Source organism: Nymphaea colorata, chromosome 5, assembly GCF_008831285.2.
Source record: "Nymphaea colorata isolate Beijing-Zhang1983 chromosome 5, ASM883128v2, whole genome shotgun sequence".
Lineage (NCBI taxonomy): Eukaryota > Viridiplantae > Streptophyta > Magnoliopsida > Nymphaeales > Nymphaeaceae > Nymphaea > Nymphaea colorata.
This window is the reverse complement of record NC_045142.1, coordinates 22,982,739-23,005,592: the sequence shown is the minus strand read 5'-3', so window position 1 is coordinate 23,005,592 and position 22,854 is coordinate 22,982,739. Positions and strand designations below refer to the sequence as shown.

At 38.2% G+C, this 22,854-nt stretch overlaps 3 protein-coding genes across 7 annotated transcripts; 2 read left to right on the top strand and 1 right to left on the bottom strand.

Annotated features, from left to right (window-relative positions):
- Window positions 1-355: 355 nt before the first annotated feature.
- Window positions 356-4,315, top strand: LOC116255318 (transcription initiation factor TFIID subunit 13). Of its 4 annotated transcripts, none has more exons than XM_031631121.2 (7): window positions 356-569; window positions 1,118-1,180; window positions 1,387-1,539; window positions 2,449-2,486; window positions 2,833-2,892; window positions 3,246-3,320; window positions 3,849-4,233. In XM_031631121.2, the coding sequence occupies exons 3-7, from the start codon at window positions 1,434-1,436 to the stop codon at window positions 3,957-3,959; spliced, it is 390 nt and encodes a 129-aa protein (XP_031486981.1). In that variant the 5' UTR covers window positions 356-569; window positions 1,118-1,180; window positions 1,387-1,433; the 3' UTR covers window positions 3,960-4,233. The 4 variants fall into 4 exon arrangements, with proteins under 4 accessions (XP_031486981.1, XP_031486979.1, XP_031486980.1 ...); XM_031631119.2 differs by having other exon boundaries at window positions 359-569; window positions 1,409-1,539; XM_031631120.2 differs by lacking the exon at window positions 1,118-1,180 and having other exon boundaries at window positions 359-569; window positions 1,409-1,539.
- Window positions 4,316-5,634: 1,319 nt separating this feature from the next.
- LOC116253941 (uncharacterized) lies at window positions 5,635-11,942 on the bottom strand. 2 transcript variants are annotated; one of them, XM_031628944.2, is made up of 11 exons: window positions 11,810-11,942; window positions 11,452-11,562; window positions 11,239-11,319; window positions 11,096-11,123; window positions 10,870-10,952; window positions 10,043-10,075; window positions 8,876-8,954; window positions 8,747-8,799; window positions 6,169-6,229; window positions 5,962-6,044; window positions 5,635-5,856 (listed from the first exon to the last, which is right to left on the bottom strand). In XM_031628944.2, the coding sequence occupies exons 2-11, from the start codon at window positions 11,470-11,472 to the stop codon at window positions 5,764-5,766; spliced, it is 615 nt and encodes a 204-aa protein (XP_031484804.1). In that variant the 5' UTR covers window positions 11,473-11,562; window positions 11,810-11,942; the 3' UTR covers window positions 5,635-5,763. The 2 variants fall into 2 exon arrangements, with proteins under 2 accessions (XP_031484804.1, XP_031484803.1); XM_031628943.2 differs by having other exon boundaries at window positions 11,678-11,817.
- A 1,622-nt stretch (window positions 11,943-13,564) lies between these two features.
- Window positions 13,565-22,425, top strand: LOC116255139 (dnaJ protein ERDJ3B). Its single transcript, XM_031630900.2, has 10 exons — window positions 13,565-13,885; window positions 13,977-14,125; window positions 14,239-14,362; window positions 15,144-15,255; window positions 15,349-15,465; window positions 16,152-16,238; window positions 20,057-20,116; window positions 20,202-20,279; window positions 21,584-21,655; window positions 22,020-22,425. The coding sequence occupies exons 1-10, from the start codon at window positions 13,815-13,817 to the stop codon at window positions 22,176-22,178; spliced, it is 1,029 nt and encodes a 342-aa protein (XP_031486760.1). The 5' UTR covers window positions 13,565-13,814; the 3' UTR covers window positions 22,179-22,425.
- Window positions 22,426-22,854: the final 429 nt, after the last annotated feature.

Sequence of the window (22,854 nt, the reverse complement as noted above, 5' to 3'; positions counted from 1 at the left end):
TGGAGCAGATTAAATGTATATTCATAAAACACTTAGACAATATTTCAGTTGGTGAATATGTAAAAGTGTTTCATTAGAAGATGAACTTCAGAATATATATTCTTAAAAGCGATATGTTTAAACTTTAAAGGACATTGTATTTTTGTTCGAAAAAATCTGACGAACTTACGTATTTATTGTTTAATCATTAAATCTAAAAACAGCGGCATAATCGTTTTGGAATAAGAATTGACATAAAAATGTATGAAAAACGGCAAGCAGTTTGGACAAACTGTTACAAGGACCGCAAATCTTGCCATAAAGCAAAATATATATTCGTTTCAATGGTGTTCACATCGTTTGAATGATCTTATTCACACCTTTGGATCGATCCCATGATTAATCACCGTGCATCCTAAAGCAGGAACGGTGGAGATCACAAATCTCCTTCGGAAACTAATTCGTCCCGATCATATGACTCGGTAACCCCCTCTCTTCCACAGAACCCCTTCCGTGCAGCCATCCCCTGTTCGGTGGCGCATAACCGCCGTTCGCCGATTCTGTCGCCTGTGCCTTTCTCCGGCTACCTGGTACTCTCTCCCTCCCTCTCTTAAATCTTTTATCTTGGAAAGCTGGGATATGCTGAATACTGGGAGGTTCGGAATTCGAATTAGCTGAACTGTTGGGGGTTGTGTTTTGGTTGGTTCCTATTTTATTTTTGCTGGGTTTTGCGGATTTCTCCGGCGAGATTGATTTTCGGGACCTTTAGGAAACTGGATTCCAGAGTTGCCTGTTCGGCCGCGTATCGGTCGAGGTTCTTGAAATCGTGAACTTTACCCATCTTCGTGATTTTTCAGCATATCTAGTTTCTGTTTTGGTACTAGAATCTCGTTTAGAGGTTCCCGTAGTAAAAACAAGTGTTCCGAAGTGTTCTTTTTCTCTTTTTTCATCTGAGGTGTTGAAATTTTGAGTTGAACGAGTTTACTTAGTGACGGCGGCGAGGAATAGAAAACTTTTGGGTAAGAGATTGTACCAAATGAATCGTTGTTTGGATTTTATGCAATATCTTGATGTTGGTCGGTCGGGTATTTCCATTAAAACTGCTTTTTCTAACTTTAAGCATGTTTACGTTCATAAGGTTTCAATCGCTTACTCTGAGAGATCCCAAATGTGCTTCACCTGATCCTCTACAAATAAGATCGTAAGCTCCCCATCTGAGCGTTCGTTTAATGTTACATGTATCATTTTCTGTTGGTTCTTAACCTCTGATTTTTGGAGCTCAAGTTGATGCCCGTGTAGAAACATCTGGTGTGAAATTTGATGCAAGTTTATGTTGAGGTCAATGTATATGACCATTTTGATTTTGCCATCCATTCATTTCTAGTCCATTTACTCACTTGTATTCAGTGCAATCTTCTTGCTCATACAGGGAAGCGTACAAAATTTTGAGAAAAATGCATGCTTCATCATCTGGAACGCCCTCAAAACCGAGGGCAGCCGGGACCTCACAGCCATCCGATGCTTCTTTCAAGAGAAAACGAGGAATGTTTCAAAAAGACTGTGAGTTGATTGCTATCTAACTTATTGTCTTTTACATGTGTTTGCTTGCTATTGCTGTAGGTGAGATAATGAGAAAGTAAAGAAACATGTCAGATGTGTGTTTGGTCGCAGGTTGCAACTTCTGCCTGTAATTCTGTTACTAAGGCAGACTATGTTTCTTACTTCATAACCAATCACGGAAAGCATAACATGATTGTAAGGGAATTGCCAAAAAATAAACTGGATGGCCTTTTCTTCATTTTCTCTTTATGAACATGTTTGCATGAAGAGATAAGATAAGAATTTGGTAGGGTTATGCTTAAGCACCAATCTACAAAGAGAAGCTGAAAACGAAACAAAATACCTAGAGAAAATGACATATGCAATGAAAAAAATCCGAATGGGTGCACATTTAGCATAACAAGTAGCAAAAACTAGGCAAAAAGTGAAATGCATGTGGTCATGCATTTCATGTATGAAAATTATGGATAAGTGTTCATCCTACAATTATTGTCCAACTAACCACAACAATGGTCTTTTCAAAATATTATGCATCTGATCAGACATCGTTAAACATGATACTTATAGATGCTATCTTATCCCTTAGCTAGCTTTCTTTTACCAGACTTTAACCTGATTAATTTAGACTAGATATTTGGTTGGGACCTGGCCATCGTTCATGTAGAAAGTCAGATATTAGTGGATCTTTTTTCTTTCCGGTACATTGTTCCAAACTTTATTGTGATGATCAAATTGTTGGGTCATTACATTTTTGTAAGAGAATCTTGATGAAGCTTGTCCTATTCTTATCTATGAATGGAATCATTTCACTTCAACTTGGAAAAGCGTGATCATTTAATAGCTTGAGAATAGTCTGCTATACTTTTATCTGTGATTCAAAATGGAATTGTTCTGTTAATTGTTTTGCAGTGCAGCACATGATGTACGGCTTTGGGGATGATCCTAATGTATGGTTCTCTCTCATGAAAAATTTAGTTTTCATATTTTTTCTTCAAAATTCTGAATTGAATCAAAACCAAATATGAAAAGCAGCCAGCACAATAGGCAGATGCTGAAATTGGCATGTCAAGTGCTTGGTTTACTATGCATTGGCCGAAGATGTCTTTGCATACTTTAAGGATTATTGTCATGTTTCTTGTTTTCGGGGCGTGGAATACCTCATGGTCATTGTATGGACATGTATAATGATGAGTTTCAGTAAAAAAATGGCTCTTTTACTTGTGGTGTTTCTAAGTGTTTCCTTATGTAATTTCTTGCAACTATGAACTGATTTTGACATTTAATTGGCTGCAGCCCCTTCCAGAAACTGTTGCCCTAGTTGAGGACATAGTTGTTGAGTATATCACCGATATGGTAAGATTTTGTTTGCTACCAGGTTTGCTTTAAGCTTCATTTTCATTATTACTTGGATTTTACAGACGTGGCAACTTATTTGCCTTGGGGAAGCATCTGCTTTCTCATTATAGGATAGTTGCAGGTACCCTTTCTCATGCTGAATTTTTCCTTCAAATTAAGCAGTATCGTTTATACTTCCTGCTCTTATACCATATAAAGCCCATATAACTTGCATGGCATATTAATATCATGTGTGCCGTTGGAACGAATAATCTAGAGTTGAATAAGTTCTCTAAATTAGATTTATGCTCTCTTTTGCATTGTGTTCTCAACTGGTCATCTCTCTGCTTATGCTTTCGGTAACATATCAGGTGCATAAAGCCCAGGTTGTTGCATCAAAAAGAGGAAAACTTTTGACAGAGGATTTCTTGTTTTTGATTCGTAAGGTCAGTAGTCTTCCATCTTTATCATTTTGTTATACAAGGCTTTGACTGCGCATCAATTCCCTAAGAAAATGTTGTGCCATGGGCTAATTTTTCACACTGGGAAAACATTACCTAGTTGAGTTCCCTTGAAGGCCACGTTGTGTCTTTGTTACCTTCAAGTGAGGAAATCATTAGTTCAAGTTGCAGTTATATTATCTAAAGTGTTGTGAAACTACTAGACTGTAATGTTCTATCCATGCTTGCAAGAATATGCTTATAAGTGAGACTGTAACACCCTTTCATGTTTTATAAATGGGAGCATAAAAACCAAGAGAGTATACTGGTTTTGTGGCTTTGCCTCTAAAATGGATTAACCCTTACATGACAGGCATGAGTTTTTTCTGTGTTAATCTTGATTTTTTCATTTAATGCCATTACAGTGCTTGCCTTGTATATGAGTTAGACTTGAGTTGAACAGTTACTCTCTGAGATACGATCTTAGTAGGTGACATGACTTTTTTTCTTTTTCTTTTTTTTTTTTTGGAGCAGGACACGCCTAAACTCCACAGATGTACAGAACTGCTCTCCATGAATGAGGAGCTTAAGCAGGCCCGGAAAGCTTTTGAAGTTGATGAGGAGAAACTGGCGACCATTGATTGACATGCATGTGTGACTGAGAGTTGTTTGCTTATACTTCATCCTGTTACGCCAGTAGTAAAATATCTCAGCAATCGGCACTTCCCTTTTCAGATTACCTCTCTCATGCTCGGTTGCATCTCACAATGCCTCTCATGCTCGCTTGCATCTTGTACAGTTAATATTCAACTGTATTGCCGCCTTCTGCAGTCAACAACCTAAAGTGAAACACTGTTATTCTCACTGAAACATATTTTCTTAACAATGTTTCTAGCTATTACATTTGCCTCAGTATAAATGAGGTTGTGAACTTGCGCTAGATCATGCTGCAGTTTCCGTCAGATCCCTTGAGGTATCGATAATGATGATTTCACCTTTAACAGAGAATAGTGACCCATGGGGAGAACTGTACTTAAACTAGTCAGGATTGGCATGGGTGTAACTAACAATGATCTTCCTCTTTATACCATCTGGAATTGCAGATTAATAGCTTGAAACGGATTGTGTGGTGGATATGATATTGATCAAGTGCTAATCCTCCTGATGTAGCTTAGGATTCTTTCTCAATAGATCATCACCCAGCGATTGAGTCTGGGCTCATCTATGGTGAGGTTCTTAGCGCGTCCTTGGCTTTAACACAAAGTTTGTCGACCAATCGTGCATATGCATGTAAGTAGGAGTTTTTTATTATTATTATTATTATTTATAGTTGGGTTTAAGTACAGGACTAACAGGTTGTATAGAAGGATGCATTTTTTTTACCGAACTTGTTGCTTTGAACTGGCCGGCCAAGCGGAAGATGGGTCGGTGGATGATTGCTAGAGCTAACTTCATCTGATTACGGAATAAAACTTCCTAAAAAACTTGGGCCGCTTCAACAAGGATTCTATCAGATTCAATGAGAACCTGTTTCCTTAATCAGTCAGGTGCTAAATAAACAATGAGATTTGTCCTCTTATCAACCGAAGCATTTCGAATGTTATACAATATTTTAGACAGATTCTTCTTCTGACTTGGGACAGAAACCAAATTCCAGCCAGAATCTGATTTCATTCCACCTGATCAGGAGTCCATGTTGGATCTAAAATTCTTTCTTTGTGACTAGCCCGTGCTCGATTTTCTATTGCGATCATGGGTATGATTAATAGAATGACTCATTTCTAATCTACCAAAATATTCCAAAGACAACCCCCAACACACTTTGTGTTCATTTTCTTTGAAATGAGACTTTCCACCAAGCACCGAAAGGATTCTGAATATCAGCCCCTGACCTAACTCTTGCATGGCATTTATTCGTTAAGAAATATCAAACCTTCCTACCTTGAAGACACTGCAAAAAGATGTGAACTACCTAATTTAGGATAAGCTCCAGCTATCATACAGATTCTCTCTTCACTCAGGTCTGAAAGCCCAGCAACTGAAATATCTAAATAGGCTTCTTTCTACCAACCACATCAGATAAACTGCAAGAAGGATTTCACTATGACCACAGTTTTGCACTGATTTCCTAGAGGTTCATCGCAAGAGCTTTACACCGACGGAGTATCGTATGCAGTGCAAGTTAAATGGCCAGTTCTTCCACTCCAAGAATGGTTTTCTATCCGAAGAAAAATCCATATAAAATATAAACGGTCTTCCTAAGCAGGAAAAAGTAGGTACAGAAAAAAAAAAAAGTGAACAAAATTTGACAGGCTGCTAATAGGCTGACAACTTTTCTATTACTAATCAACACAACCTTTCCAAACGAGGAATATTTTTTTTCAAATAACAAAAATTGATTTCAACAAGTTCAATATTACAGCATTGCGACTTCACAATCTGGTAACTTTTACGATTTCTTAGATGACCGGAAGCCACCAAATCCCATCATAGCTGCAATATCCGCATCCTCTTCAGGTTCATCCTCTGCAGCCTTTTCCTTCTAAAATCCAAAAAAAAATAAAAAATCAACGTAACAGCTTAAAAGTTTTACACGATAAAGGATGCACAATGATTTATTATAATTTCTAAGCCATATCATGCATACTTTCTTTTCCTTCTTCCTTTCCCTGCGTTCCCTCTTTCTTTCTTCTTCCTCTTGCTGTTGTTTCAATATTCTAGCATCCAAATCTATCATACAATATAGGTCAGTTAACAAGTTCCAATAATAACAATAACAGTAATAATAAAGAAATATTAGGATGAGTTCACCACAGAAAATTCAGACGCAAAACAACAATTCTGGACAAACTACCTTGCTCAGTAAAGCTTCCTCCAATTTTCCGTTTCTTGAGGGATTCAAATCTTTCCTGAACCTGGAAATACAGTTAAAACTTGTCAGCAGATGATAAAGACAAAACTTGGAAGACCATGGTATAGGAACATCTGCCACAAAAACTTCTGAAACAAGTTCAGATACTTCAGCGCTAAGGTTAAAAGAATGTGAAACTTGGAGGCATGTGATATACTGGATCAGTTGAACTGGTGACACAAGTCCCACAAGCACTACCAAAGAAGATGTGCAACTTCAAGTGAAACAACTTAGGGACCATAATCCAACATAGATTTGAAGATGTTGAAGACACCAATGTTATCTGTATCGTACGATACAGATCGTATAGGTTTAGAAAACCTATACAGTACGCTTACAATACACGATACGCTCGTGTATCGTAAGCGTATCGCCCGTATCGTACGATACAGGTGATACACCCCCGTATCGTACGATACGAGTTAAAACACAAAATTCTTTAACACTCCCCCCCCCCTTCTCTTCTTGTATTTAAAGACTCCAATAGACGTAGGAGAGAGAGATTTTGCCCATTTTCATCAAACATAACCGAGGATTCATCAATTTGGGAGATATTATCGTGGAATCATGAAAGATAATAACTATATGTTTTGAACTTATAAAATTGCGATGTAATCTAAAAGTCCTAAAACTCCAAGTCTTAAGACTCTAAATCCTAAGATTCTATAAAATTTTCAAGTTTAAAATTGTGATGGATGCTTATTATGTTATTTTGAATATTTGATTTTTTATTTTTGAATGTGTTGTTGACACACATGAATGTTCCTTATGTATGATGATCCTTTTTATATTTGAATACATTTTTCTTTATTTCTGATTTTTTGTTTATTTTTTCAGTTTTTAATGATTTTTTAAATATTTTTTAAAATTAAAAATTTAATTTTACGATACGCTACGTTTGCGATACATTACGATACGGCGTATAGGTCGGCCTGACCGATACGCGATACGCTACGCTTTTTATAACATTGGAAGATACAAATCATCTGATTGCTAAGAGCAACCAACAAGCAAAGAGGAATTAGATCTTCCAGAAAATGATGGCAATGCATGACTTATTGCATCAGAGTCAATGACACCATAAAACACTACCAGTATCACCAAAACAACAGCAGAAAAATCAGGACTACAGGCTACATTTCTCAGGCTTCATACTAAAGAGCAAGTAACTGAAGAAGTAGTAGAAGAAAGCATGTTTGTCATTTCAAAAGAAAAGTCTGAACTGTTACAGGTGGTTGGGCATTTCCATGGATGGGATCTCCAGAAGCCTTCAAAAGTATCAAGTACTCAAACAAACACAAGATCTTCATAGTGTCAACGGCCCCATCAATCACTACAACAAGAAGGGGCCTCCACACCCCTTAACCTACAAAAAGGCTCAATGGCCAGTGCATCTCAGAAGATAAACAAGGACAGACCAAGATGCCAGGCAACCTAGCCCAGTACGTGTAGGTTAGGTTGGACTTGGTATTTGAACCCTTTCCCAGATCAGCTTTTTAATAGATCATATTTGGTAATGCTGTAGCATGGGCTGCCAAGGATACAGGCCTGGCTCACCCTATACATATATTTAACATCACCATGCAGATATGCCATTAACTTCAGAAATGCTTGGCTGCACATTTGGACATATTAATGTAAGCATCTATGTCACATAGGTACGGGTACGGGTGTGGGTACGGGTACCGGTGCTGGTACTGGTACGGACCATTTTCAAAAAATTTGGGTGCGGGGGTACGGCCGTACACACACGCAGACATATATATATATGTCAAAAAATTTCAAAATGAATAATATATTTACAAAATGCAGTATGGAAGTAATTAACATACAAATATATCAGCTTTCTTGATTCTTCGTCGCATCATCAAGATTAGAAGGAGCAATAGGTCATGCTTTTAAGATATATTGACATCGCTTTGGTTATGGCTCACACTATTATCGAAGAGTCAAGTTATAGAGAAGGAATGGATTTTCGAAACATTGTATGGAAGATTTTAAATGAAAAGTTGTGAGGAACTATGTACAAGAAAGGTTTAGAGTGAAAAAGGAAACAAAAAAAGAGGGGGATTTTTAATTTTCAACTCAAAAACTGGACAACTTTGGACTTTGGACTAGGGCCGTACCCAGGGCCGTACCCGTACCCGTACCGTACCCGAGGAGTACCCAGGTAAGCATTGAGTACAGTGGGGAAACCCTAAAAGCTGGAAGATCAGGTCAAGTGATTGACTTGCAAATTGACACATGCTACTTCTTCATTGCTGAGAAAGAACCAGCTAGAGTCCCGAGACATCAAGACCAATTTGCCCAATTAACAGGCAAAACAATACAATCAAACTAAAATATGCAATGTCGTTCAGCAGAACAATACCTAACCAACAGCGATACAATTTAACCTCAACCAAGGCAAACGTTTCATATAATACAGATGAGTAGTTTATATCCAGATTATGAGTCAACAAAGGATCAACACTAATTAACACCAAATCAGGAGAACCTCACAATTTTCAGAATAGCATACCTGTTGAAGAGAAGCACGTTCTACCCGCATTGACATTCCTAGTGCACGTTGGTCTAAAGTAACACAGAGAAAAAAAAAAGTCAGATAGGGTTTATTGTGCAAATCCATCAACATATGCATGGAACATACGTTTCTTTCCATTGATGTGATCCAAGAAATTTGCAGAATCCTTTACTATGCATTCACAAACATCACAATAATACCCTGCCTGCACAAAGCAAAGAAATTAAGATAGATGATCATAGAAAAAAAATCTTTCATCAAAAAGTTGAAATAGCTTAATAAACCAATTTGAGCAACCATAGATATGGTCTTGGACCAAGTGTTGTTTACATGCTTTTTGTCGTCTCAGATATTAGGTTTTTAAGATCCAATCTGTAATTTCTTCAATTCCTCCAAATTTGATTGATATATTTTGAACTCTACCAATGGTTATTGCAAACAGTTTCTATGTTCACAGCTCTTATTTTTCCAACAGCTAGGCCATCCAAGTGAAAGGATGACAGCCTTATCTCTCAGAACATAGTCAGTTTTTGGAAGCAATAAGTCCAGGCAGATGCCATAGTCCAATTTCTCTTGTCGTGGAGAAGGAATATGCAAATAGATCAATTTTGCTCTCTGTTACAGTACTCGTCAGGCCAGTCACATAAAAACTCTCTCTGTGGTTAGCTCATAAGGTGGCTTTGGTAAATTCTACTCTAACAGTTGTTGGTTAGCCTGTTCTCTATTCAGCTCTTTTTCTCTTTATGCTCATCATCATCTTTACGTTGGTTAGGAATAATGAGAACTGGATTTCCACAGATTCTCCAATGTTTCATAAAAAGTGGGAATTCAAACATGCAATCTCCATGCAGCACATGGCATCAAAAAAGTTACACAGAAGTTTGATGCATGAATCCTCTTAGCTAGGTAAGCCAAAACAGTTGGACAAATAAAAATTACTGTAAAACAGTTGTTACAGGCAGATTGATACAAAACAAGTTGCTGTGGCACCTAAAATCACAAAAATCAAAATCATCATCAAACACAAAATCCATCAAAAACATCAAATAAATGCAGAGCGTTATGTGGTCATGAACTTGATCAGAAAGATTTTTCGTCGCTATCAAAACCATCTGTTATGCTCCAATGTGACAATCTAGACTCCACAACCATGGGAAAATGGAAAATTTCATCCCAAAGAAACAACAATGAGGCGAATTCTTAATCTCTTGATCAACATCAGAAATATTTGTAAAGAAATAAATGTTGTTGATAAGTAGCATAACAAGACAAGATTATGTAATGGAGACATACCTGCTGACTTAGGGGTGCAACAGGAGTGACAACCTGCACAAAAAGAAATTTCAACATATACATATAAGTAAAAGAAATATGATTTCCAGTACACATTCTTGGTCAAGAGAAAAACCAACCACTTACAGGAAAAAGTACATCTGTTTGACATGTAACGATTTCTTAAATATGCTTTGTCAAGAAAAATGCCCGCATGTATTCAACAAGGCACAAGAGATAATCATTGACATGCATAGAATGCTATGCATGAAAATGTTCCTAACTTGGTTTGATGTTCATTAGGGAACAAGCAGAACTTGTAAAGAGCTTTATTTCTTCCTTCCTCTAAAATAAGATGCCTTAAAATTTAAATAGAAAGAAGAAGGACGGCAATTTTGGATCAATATGACTACCAGCTAGGAGCTAAATGCTCAACTACATGGCCTAACTTCATCCGAAAATTCAAGTAAAACCTATAAGGATATGAAACCATTAACATCTTTCCCTGTGAAGCAAGTTAATTAAACAGTAAAGTAGCCCTATTTAGAATACATTCTGAATTGGTCCATATCAAGTATGACCATTATCATATATCCTGCTATCAAATCAATAGTTGGAGACAGGTCACGTTAATCCATATCCCATATTAAAAGTTGCAAAGTAGTCTAACTTTCCATATCCCATATTAAAAGTTTCAAAATAGTCTAACTTGCATGAAGCCAGTCCCACTTCTTCCAGCATGGAGTTACCATGCCAATTACAATGTAACAAACACTAACCAAAAAAACAGAAAGTTAGAGAGATGAAATGGAACGCAAAAAGAAACGATCAGCAGATTCAGCACTAACCTGAGTCTTCCCCAAACGAGAATCCAGGTCAACTTCATAGTCCCTGTGTTTCAGCGGTTTTCTTTGCACAGGAGGAGCCTTTGCTGAATACATCCAATTCCAAACCAAATTTTAGTAATGCTAAAATCACTATCTTCATATATTTCAAGACTCCCTTCTCTCGACCTGACAAACCGAAACTGCATTTCTACCCTTCAAAATTAGATAGGAGAGTGAAACAACTTGCCTTTCTGCTTAAAATGGCCTTCTTCTTCCTATACACGATTAGCAAAACCAAAAAACAAGCAAATTAACAAGAATCCGGAAATAACAGGAAGAACAACAATAACTCTTGTCAAATTCAACCATACAGGCGTCGACCCACCTCACCTGCAACTCGCGTTCACGAGCTCGCTCCAAATACTCCTCTCTGTTCCATTTTCTTCTGTGGGTATTATCCACACCCACGGTCTGCACCCAAAACCAGCCACAGATGGTGCCCATTGACAACAACATCCACAAACATAGAGCCAGCATCAAGATGGCACGCGTTTATATTCACAAATTCGTTAATATTTCGACAGATAAAAAGAAGGAACTCACGTTGCTAGCAGAATGAGCCATCAAAAAGTTCTGATTTTCAGCTGAACGTATTTGATTTTGCTTTCACGATAAGTGAAATATTACAAATAGTCGCTCTCCGCTTGAAGTGTTCTGCCCAAACAGAACAGAGTATATATAAGAGATAGACAAGGGTTGGAGAGTCTAGGAATCAATCACAAGCAGAATGAGAGTTCCAAAAACGCTGAAATCCGTCGGAAGCCCTAACCAGGAGAGCAGGAAATGAAAAAGGGCGCCAAAAAATCAGAGCAATCAATTCTACGCTTCTCTAGTTCACGTTGTGGAATCGCGACTCTCCTGAGCGAGCGAGAGAGAGAGAGAGAGAAGCTAAAAATCGAACCTCTCGCCCTTTTGATCTTCGTGGTTTTCGTGCTGCGATGGACGACAGGGGAATCGCCATCGACGATTTATCGAGGCCCCTCCTTCCGCACACAATGCTGTCTCGCACGAGCAAGCGGTGTCGGGCCGCGAAGTTGTGGACCTACAGATCTGGATCCAACTCGAAGAGACACTGGCAAGTAAGACTCTCCTCCATCTCTTCTCGTTTATTAAGCAAGTCCACTTCGGATTGAAACACTTAATTAAGCTCGTTGACGTAACATATAAATGAGATTCACAATATTATCAAAAGTTTTTTTTTTTTTTTTTTGATGCAACGCTCCTCTTATTTGTCTTAGTTTCAAAATTATATACATATATGTATGAGAATTCAAATATGTGGAATGACAGATGTTGTTGAATGATTAAAAATTTAAAAATCACTGTAAATTTATCAACTATTGTTGCATCAGCCATTGGTGATTCTCCCGCGGTTATTGTTTTTTAATGGTAAAATCTCTACATCAATGGTAAGCCATGTGATTTCCTACCATACCCAAGTTTTTGTTTAGACAAGAGATCTTCTTGTTTTTATTGTCAAATTTGAACAAATTTCATTCTGTTGTTTCCTCTTGGTGGTTGGTTTCTTCTTCACTGTTGGTTGTATTGATTTCATTATTTCTGATTCATTATGTGGTTTGATTCGACAATTTATGTTCTGATTCTTATAGATTATTTGTTATGCCTTTGTTCTTTAGTTAAAAGGCGACAAATTCGATGTGTTTGGGGTTCTTTTTCAAGGCATCAGTGGATTGATCTGTTAGTTTTTTCCTTTCTTTTGAAAAGTTGCCATCTTTTTCTCAGTTGCAGAGGACTTCAAGCCCTCGACTCTCCCTTTAGGTTGAGATCTATGGATTTAAGCTTTGAAGAGCGTTTGATTACTCTTGATTTTAAATCTGTGTATCTAACTTGAATCTGATATGTCAGGTAAAATATATGGTTCATGGATTTTAGATCAAAATTAAGATATGCACTAAAGATCTTAAACGAGACATTTGTTTTTTGCTGTAGATTTAAAATCTGGGGATCTGATGTAGCGTATTTTTGCTAACGCGGCGAAAGATCCATGACAAAATCTATGGTTTATCAAACTAATGGTCTCATGTCAAACTTACTATCCTCAGTTTAATCTTTATTTTACCTCTTTACATTGGAAAAATGTCAGATTTATTAAGATTGGAAAGAGGAGAGTCTGATCATATTATGAGAATTTTAGATCAGGATCAATGAAACACCCTGTTATTTTACTTCTTTACATTGAGAAAGTTTCAAATTTGAAATCAGAGGGAGAGAGTCAGATCTTAAATCCATGATTTTGAAATCATGAAGATCTCAAATCAGAGATTATGAAGCGCCCCTTCCCTTCAGTGAACATGAAATCCACAAATCTTGGATCTCTTATTCAATATCTCACAAGATCTAAGGTCAGATTTGATACTTGGGGCTGTTTAGATCTATGGACTTGACTTGGGTGTGGTTTTTCTTTTAATTTTGGGACAACAATACGGGGTCCACTAGACCCGATCCAGGACCCGCCGTATCGACTAAGTCACAGTTTCATGGGAGCTGAGTCAGCAAACGTTTCTTCCACGTGGCAGATGTTAATTGGTTGTTATAACGAAATAAGCATCCCTAATTGGTCGAGCTCGAAGGAAGACACGTCATCCGCAAAAGAGAGCAACGCCCATTCTTCAGCCCATATTTAAGCCCTCTCTGCCTCCAAACCACCGTCTCTCTCTCCTTCCTCTTCGTCTTCCTATTCCTGTTCTCTGCAACTGTCAGCATCTCTTTCGTGATTCCGCTACTTAGCGATCGGTCGATCCGTCCATCCGTCCATCTTTCGCTCGCATTGTACACAACTCTACGAATCTTTCTATCGATCTAGCTGTTGTACTTTCTGCGTTTTCTTTGGATTCTGCGAGGCTTAATTTGGGAATCTTTGGCTCTGGCCTCTTGGAGCTGAAGAGATGGGGGCGTTGAAGTTCCTGGTTGTGCCGTTCCTATTCGTTTTGGCGTTTACTTGTTCGTCATTTGCCGGGTAAGCGTTTTATGTTTCCGTTTGGCCTTGCTTGTGAGATTTGGGCTGTTTTCTAGGGCTGTGTCTTGATTTCGAGGGCTGAATGTCGCAGGAAGAGTTATTATGATGTGTTGCAAGTTCCGCGGGGGGCGTCCGAGGAGCAAATCAAGCGCGCCTACCGGAAGCTTGCGCTGAAGTACCATCCAGACAAAAATCCAGGGAACGAGGAGGCCAACAAGAGATTCGCAGAAATCAATAATGGTAGTTACCGTTTTACTTACTAGTTATTTGTTTGTGTTGCTTGATGCAAATGGGATGGTAAGATTGGGGATAAGCCAAGTCTTAATTGCTTATGTTTTCCTGTGGTTTGTCAGCATATGAGGTCCTGACGGATCGAGAGAAGAGAGAAATCTATGACAGATATGGCGAGGAGGGTCTCAAACAAAGTGCGGCTGGTGGCGGAAGGGGTGGGGGGAGCTTCCAGGACATATTTAGCCAGTATGTCTTAACTTCTGTTTATTGAACTCCATGATGCATGTCCTTTATTGCTAATGTTGTTTAAGTATTGCACGCGGAAATTATTTTCCCCCAGAATTCTTTGTTTAGATTCTTTAGAATCGACCAGAAGCTATATGGCCATGTCAGAGAAATCTAGGCTTTTAGTGAACAATACAGACAGATGGTTCTTCTTTACTCTCAGCTCAATCGAAATAAACAGATTATTTTGTGAATTAATAGAAACTGTTGCTGACTTACTCCATATTTGGACGTGGTTTGGTTCGTGAGCTCAACCTTGTTCCGAAGGGACGGCTATTTTTTTTTTGGGTTGGAGGGACGTATCGCTGAAAGATCCAATAAGAGAATTCCGCCACCTGGTTAAGGTGTTGGTCTTGATACGTAGAAGTTTAGAAAGTTAAAGAGTTTAATACTGAAGGCTCTTGGTTTTCACTGTATTTTGTTTTACTTTTCCTGTATACATACAAAGTGAGTTATTTTATATTGGAAACTTATGTGAGGTATATACCAATACAATTAAGAGAACTGCGAGGAGTCAGAACAATGATCAAACTGAACCAGATTCTCTTCCCATATCCTCCTCCAATATAGCTTCAATTGCTTAGCTTAAGTGGTCTTGTCGTGACGACTTGACTTGTCTAACCCGTTATGTTTAAACCTGAGTATGATCACGTTACATCCTACCCTTTTTCATTTGGTGCTTCAGCTTATTAGTCAACGTTTTTCATGACGACCGTTCTGTGTAACTGTTTTTGCTTTTTAGATTCTTTGGTGGTGGGATGCAAGAGGAGGAAGAAAAGATTGTGAAAGGGGATGATGTGATTGTGGAATTGCATGCAACGTTAGAAGATCTGTACATGGGTGGCACATTAAAAGTAGGCTACATCCTTTTCAATTTTTTTGGTGAATTTGACCTTTAAGATTCTAATGCTCTAAGACTAACATATTATGCATTTTGAATTCTTCAGGTTTGGAGAGAAAAAAATGTGCTGAAGCCAGCCCCTGGCAAGAGAAAATGTAACTGCAGAAATGAGGTCTATCACAAACAAATTGGCCCTGGAATGTTCCAGCAGATCACAGAGCAGGTACAGATTTCTCCACGTTGTTCTTTGAAAAAAATGATTATTGTTCTTAAGAAAAACCATCATTATCTGTGTGGGCTGCTCATATTGGAGTTTCCAGTTAATCCTATTGTCTGGCTTTGAATTCATTATTCTTCACTTGCAATCAAACTTATATGCTTTTCTCTTTGATAGTTTGACCACCTTCTTTTAGTATTTGTCAAATAGCTGGACTATACTCCATGCCTTTTGTTTTAAATATCATGTGAAAACAAAAACAAAAAAAAATCAACTAAAATGATGATGAATTTTTTAGTATAATATTAATGGGTTAATTGTTGAGTCTCACGTTCTTCATATCAAACTTCTTTCTCAATGTTATCTTCTGTAACAGTAGAACCCAAGTATTTAAAAGCTCAAAACCCCATGAACCATGGGGCAATTGTCCTACTACAGACGTTTGTATTTTCTCTTTTTTTAGCAAGCATAACGTATGGTGGTAATAGGCTTTGTATGGTTCTGCTGTGAAAATATTGTTTACCAACACCCCTAAGCATTCACCAAGTAAATCTCTTATTGGAGTTTTAGTACAATACACATGTGCAGTTATTTTTTAAAAAATAATTTCCTTGCTTTCTGACCTTACGCCTGGTTGTTCATAGCTTGAATTTTGCCTTGATTAACAAATTGATAAATATTATGTGTTTCAGGTTTGTGAGAAGTGCCCCAATGTAAAATATGAGCGAGAAGGATACTTTGTCACTGTCGATATTGAAAAGGGAATGCAAGATGGACAAGTAGGTTTTCTTACTTCATATGTTGTAACTTCTCATGCTACAAAAGGAAAATTTATTGATTTGTTGCGTTCATGTTCAATGTGGCAATCATAGTTTTGCGTTTGTTATACAATTGTTTAGAAGACCACCCATTTTAAATTCTCTTCCTCTCTCTCCTGCTCCAATACCAGCAACAAAGAAATGAAGCTTCTAGGAATTATACTGCTTGTATTGAGCTTTTGGTGTTTCAATTTTTTTTAAAAAAATATAATAGGTAGAAAAATAATATACTAGGTGTAATAGGAGCATTGTCACAAATGTTGATCTCAGGTTTCATTGGCAATTTTTTCTCATGTACCATACGAGAAAGTTATTTTTCTTGGAAAAAGTATTGCGAATTCAAAATTTTTAAAGAAAATGTAAAGAGTAATGGCAATTGGTCAGCACTTTGAATGATTTGTCAGACCTAAATCAGTTAAGTGACCTTCAGTATCAAGAACCATTCAATGACAATTCCAATGACCATCCATTCTCTTCTTTCAGAAAGCACTCATTTCAATATGATCTTGAAGGTTTTTGAACATTTGAGTTGACTTTCTTATAGAGACATTGATCAAAATCCAGAAAAGTTGTTTAAAATTAAAAGCAATATCGACAAATTTGAGATATTGATGCAATAAGAATGAAGATTAAGGAATCTAAGTCCAACTGCATTCAAGGATAAACTAAAACTAAACTAAAACTAACTAAAACTAAAACTAACTAAAACTCAAGCAAACGATTAAAGGAACAAGAAGAACATAAGAAAACTAACAAACACTTTATTTCTTTCAACTGATTGACTGACTACAAAATGATCCAACGCCCCCTTATATAGAGAAAGGGATGGACTGCCGATCTGGATCCATTTACAAATACTAAAAATTCTAATTGGGTCCAATTACAAAATTTTGGTTATGCTTTCATCTTGCATTAGACTCTCCTAGTTGGAGAAGAGTCGCCCTCGACGAGTCTAAATCTTTCATTCTGCCAAAATGATTCTTCACCTTAGAGGGTTTGAATAAGGTTTGGATCTGCTGAACAAAAAAAGACCCGCCGCTCCCCTGGTTGGTGGTCCCCAACTTCTTCTAAAGATGATCAAGGTGGCGGCTTAGGCGGTGGCTTCGGAGAAGGAACACGAGCTTGGACTTGGTTCTGGAACGACCCTGCATCGGATCTAGCTAAAGAAAGTGGAAGAAGTGAGATTGGGTTTGGATTCCAATTCTTGAACCTGGAGACTGAGCGATACAGGTTCGAATAGGGTCTAAAACCCGGTTCCGCTTCAACCGGTCCCCAAAAGAACTAGCTCAAACCCTCGAGCTCGAGGCGCAGCTGGAGTTCCCCCCTTTTCGTCTGAGTGAAAGAGGGGAAACCAGCGGTAGGGGGAGGGGCGCCCACCACCCCCCACCTGAAATGATGGTGGGTGAACGACGGAAGGCGACTCTCCCTCGGTCCACGAACTGCGCGGGAGGCAGTGCGACGGTGGGAGGCAGGGGGACGGGCGGCGGCCGGTTGGGCAGAGGTGCCACCAGATCTTTTCCTCCGGTTGGAGAACTGCTGGCGATATTGCTGGCGACGTTCCTTGCATTGCCGCTAGCTCAACGGAAACAGTGATGCCCTCTGCGCTTCCCCTTGCCCACCCAATGTGGCGGGAAGACCCGCCGACATTCCTTTCGCTGAGCAGAGTACCAGCGTTTGCCGACTGGTGGGCAGGGACAACCCCATGGTCGTCGTTCCTGCCTGACGATGGGAGGAAGACGCCCCAGACGGGAACTCCGGTGAGGAGTCTCAACGCTGGGTGAGGTTCGACGGCCAGTGACAGAGCTCCGGCAGGACTCCCATCAGACGTGGCTCCTGTTTCCCTCAAACTCCCAATGCTTCCTCGTGACTGCTCACCTCCGTCCACTCCCAATGCACAGATGTTGGGAGTATAGTTTGCAGCAGGAAACGCCTGCAGATTTTCATCTTTATTCTGCGCGTTCTGCAAAACCAAGCAGAGCATTCCTCTGATTTCATCAATGCTTCTGGTTATGAGAGCAAGATCCTGTCTCATGCGGGTGATTTCAAATCCGTGCTTTGCTACAGTCTGCTGTAAGTTTTCTTGATTTTCTTCTTCAGACTGCACGATTTCTGTTGGATTTTCTTCGTTTGCGTTCAATGCAAACTCTGCAACCCTTTTTTCTGTAGCAGCAGAACCCTTTGCCTTTTTCTTATCTTTTGCAGCCATGTGCAGGGTAGGAACACACTGTAGGGGTGACAACAAGGTTTGCTGAACTTGGTCTCTCATGAACGTAAAGTCTCACTCTGATACCAATTGATGCAATAAAAATGAAGATTAAGGAATCTAAATCCAACTGCTTTCAAGACTAAACTAAAACTAAACTAAAACTAACTAAAACTCAAGCAAACGATCAAAGGAACAAGAAGAACATAAAAAAACTAACAAACACTTCATTTCTTTCAACTGATTGACTAACTACAAAATGATCCAACGCCTCCTTATATAGAGAAAGGGATGGACTGCGGATCTGGATCCATTTACAAATACTAAAAATTCTAATTGGGTCCAATTACAAAATTTTGGTTATGCTTTCATCTTGCATCATTTCAAAATATCATGAATTTTTCATTGTTTTATTTTCCCTTTATGGGGGAAAAAATTAATGATATTTGTGAATGAATAGGTATAAAAGGACAATAACATGGAACCGGTCTATAATGTTGTCTTGACTTGAAAAGTTAGGTGTGTTTACTCCCCTGGAAAATCTACTGTAGCCCAGGGAAACAAATTCAAATTTTTAAAGTCAATTCCTCTCCGACATAGTCACAGGAAGAGAGAATGTGGGGAAAAGAGAGAAAAAAATGAAAAAGGAAAAAAGAAAGTGAATCCTAATGGCTTTAATAGCTGTTTATAAAAAATTTCATGTCCACCCTACTGCTTTTTACAAATTTTTAAAATAGTGTGGCGTCCTATTTAAAAAAATTACCTCGATGTTTGCTATTTTTAGAATTTTTTTAAACATTGTTAAATCCTTTATAAAATTTTACACGAATAACTCATGACCTTTAAAGTTTTCAATCAATATTTTAATTCCAATTTTGACCTTTCCATGCCCAAACACAGAAATAGGCTTCCACGAATCCAAACCATTTAAGCAGACACGAATCAGTTTTGTAATCTTGCGTTGTACTTCCGATTCCATCAATTCCAGAATCAACATTCTGGAATTAACATTCCAGAATTTTGATTCCAGCAGAGCAAGTTCTATATTAAGAAAGACGTCTAAACATGGAAAAAGTTGAAGCATTGTGGATAACTAAGAACATAATTGTATAATAGGAAAGCAAGAAGACAATAGAAGTGATCTTCGTTTGTGTTTTGTGAATATGTTATTCATTTTCAAATTTTTTGACACACACACACACACACACACACACACATATATATATATATATGTCCGCATGTGTGTACGGCCGTACCCCACACCCGCACCCAAATTTTTTGAAAATGGTCCGTACCCGTACCTATGTGACATAGGGCCAAAGATAGTCATTGCACTTCAGTCTATCAGCAATCTGTTCCTACATGGGTTGTGTTATTTCACCTGAATGCCGTTAGTTAGCCAACTCCATCAGTTAGTCTGAGGTTGATTCTTTGGACATGCAGGGATGGTAAAAGTTACAGCTCACACCCAGATTCTTTTTTTTCTAATAAATTAATGATTTTGCAACTTATCTTATGTTGGAATCTGTCACCATATTGCACTAGCTAATGACTGGGAACTCTGGTCCTCTTACAGGAGATTGTGTTTTATGAGGATGGTGAGCCTATAATAGACGGTGAAGTTGGTGATCTCAAGGTTGGTTTTGCTCATCTCTTGCCAGCGTACAGCTGCTCTTCGATCTTCATTGATTGGTGATTCCGATTCTTGTCTATATGTACAGTTTAGGATTCAAACTGCACCACATGATCGTTTCAGAAGAGAAGGCGATGACCTGCATATGACTGTCACGATTACGCTGGTATGTATCTTTTGTGGTATTTTTCCTTTTTTCCTTGAATAAAAGTATGTTCCCTACATGGACTGGTTCAAGTGGACCAATTGGAATTTGTTGCTTGTCTGGTATAATGTGGTGTGTTTCTCGTTAATGACTCATACTCTTTATCAAAATTTCTCTTAGATGGTTTTCTGTCAGGAAAAAACTGATCGTTAAAAAGACAAAATGTAATTCAGAAGGACAATAGAAAATGGGATATCACCAAGTTTTTGCATGAATAACATAAAGAAGAGATTCTTTTTCCTAGAAAAAATTCAGAAGGTTTTAAAACGTAATGACTGATAACATATATATTTAATAAATGAAATAGGACCTTTGGAGTTTGGATATCATGAAATTATTGTGGGTGTTCTTTTTGTGATAATATCATGAAGCTTGTGCTATCCCTGATATAATGAAAATTTCACAATTTGGAAGATTTTTATGCGCTACTATGAAGAACCTGATAGCATCCATAGCTTAATGACCTCACTGGTTGATGTTAAAAGTGACAAGTGCATGAGACTATGACTCCACCATGTGAAGCACTTTATTTTATATAATAGGCCGACAGAACAATCTTGATGTTTGTTAAAACAATTATGCATTTCTAGCGTTTGCAAGCAGACTTTTCTTGTTCTCTTATCTGTAGCCCTAGTTGTAAGTTTTCAATTTATAGTTGATGAACATGTTAGGTTGTTTTGTTTCTCTATATCTTTTCGGCTTGTCCACCAGTTTGGGCAAATATCTCAAGAATGTGTGTTCAGTGTATATAAAATAATTCAAAAAATATTGACTCACTTTGATGTACAGACCCTCAGAAAAAATGAAATCTAATTTGGCCAGTAAAAATTGAAATTAGATGAAGAAAACAATAAAGAGACTGTGTGTGTATTCTGACATTCTTCAATGATGTGCTATTATAATTAATTTCCCAGTGGAAAAAAAAGGTTGAGTTATCAAGTTAAAGCTATTACTTTGCATGATCTGCATGCTGACTGGGCATTGGAGTTAATTTGTTAAATAGACTGCTGTTTCTGTGAGATGTCTTGCTGGGTTCTATTGATTAGTCACTTCAAATATAAAAAACTGTTGCTTTTAGCCGGGTCCATGTTTGAAACTTTGAAGTTAATGACGCGAATATACATATTTGCCTTTATTGAGTTATAGGACTGCTTTGATCTTGTTCAATTCGCTTCCTCTGCATGTCCGGTTGTCTTCTGTTATTTTGATCACTGTAATTGTCTTGTTGGTTTTCTGATCTTGGTTATTGCTTCTCAATGAATCAGGTTCAAGCTCTCGTTGGCTTCCAGAAGACCATCATGCACTTGGATGAACACCCAGTAGACATCGGAACAAAGGTGTGCTCATATGTGCCATCTAAGTGCTATTTAGCATGCTCTGCTAATTTGATCACTGTTGTGATAAACTACTTGAACCCACAAGCTGTCTGGAGCCCAGATTTCAATATGGTTCCTGAGGCTAGAACTTGATCGGCCCGCTCTCTAGAACAGGAATGAGATAAAAAGGTCCTTGAATACCTAGCTAATGTTCCTGACCTTTTGAGTCAAGTCCAGTGTTGGACAGTTAGATCCAACATCGAGACTTCAGGTCTGCACAGAACTAAGAGTAGTTTTCCGTCGGAGATATAACAAATGTGTTGTCCCACTTGGGACTTGGTTGGATTTTTATGTTGAGTGTAAAAAGTTTGTGGTAATTTTTCAGGGAATAACGAGACCAAAAGAAGTTAGGAGATTCAAAGGGGAAGGCATGCCTTTGTATATGAGCTCAAAGAAAGGCGACTTGTACATTACATTTGAGGTTCTGTTCCCAACTTCGCTCACAGAAGACCAGAAAGCAAAGATCAAGGCAGTTCTTTCATAGGTTTTGAGTCGGCGACTGCTCCCACTGTACCATGTTTGAGGATGTAGGAAGGTGAGCAGCCATTAGGACATCTGTAAAATGCAAATTTTGGTGAAGGGATAAGCTTTCCCATCTGAATCTTCTTGGTTTTGCTGATTAAAAAAAAAAGAAAAACCAAAGTATTAATTCAAAATCTACTCTTGTAATGAGAATGTGTAACCTCTCTCCCTCCTTTAGTTAACAATTTCTTGCCCACTGTGCAAGCAAATTCTGATTTCATGAAAAAAACTGGTAAATGCGCATCAGATATTTCTTGATAATTATTTGTTTGTCTTCTATAAAACGATTTACTCCCTAGGATTACAAGATCATTTCCCACTGTGCATTCAGGTTTCTCTCTTTTGATGAGCAGAGTAGGTCATGGCTCCTTCATGAGCCAACGCCGTTTGTCTGGCCTGCTGATTATGATCATGCTTTCGATTTCATACAATGATACAAGGCACTTTTGTTTTTGGATAAATAGTAAATTGGACAATGAAGGAAGTCGCTCTGAGTTTCGTCAAACTACTACTGGTCGATCCTTCATGCTAACTGATAAAATCTCCCATGCGTTATGCTCTTAAGGCGAGGGACATGCATGGAGATCAGCCTCCTGACCTTGAATTTCAAAGTTTTGACCTTCCGACGCAACCAAGTG

Coding starts and splice junctions, on each gene's coding strand:
- LOC116255318 (XM_031631121.2), top strand. CDS start 1,434: ATGCATGCTTCATCATCTGGAACGCCCTCAAAACCGAGGGCAGCCGGG. Junction 2,487..2,832: donor GCTTTGGGGATGATCCTAAT/GTATGGTTCTCT, acceptor AATTGGCTGCAG/CCCCTTCCAGAAACTGTTGC. Junction 3,321..3,848: donor TCTTGTTTTTGATTCGTAAG/GTCAGTAGTCTT, acceptor TTTTTGGAGCAG/GACACGCCTAAACTCCACAG.
- LOC116253941 (XM_031628944.2), bottom strand. CDS start 11,472: ATGGCTCATTCTGCTAGCAAC. Junction 11,124..11,238: donor CTCGTGAACGCGAGTTGCAG/GTGAGGTGGGTC, acceptor AATCGTGTATAG/GAAGAAGAAGGCCATTTTAA. Junction 8,800..8,875: donor TCACATCAATGGAAAGAAAC/GTATGTTCCATG, acceptor GTGTTACTTTAG/ACCAACGTGCACTAGGAATG.
- LOC116255139 (XM_031630900.2), top strand. CDS start 13,815: ATGGGGGCGTTGAAGTTCCTGGTTGTGCCGTTCCTATTCGTTTTGGCG. Junction 14,126..14,238: donor ATTCGCAGAAATCAATAATG/GTAGTTACCGTT, acceptor GTGGTTTGTCAG/CATATGAGGTCCTGACGGAT. Junction 20,280..21,583: donor TGACTGTCACGATTACGCTG/GTATGTATCTTT, acceptor TCAATGAATCAG/GTTCAAGCTCTCGTTGGCTT.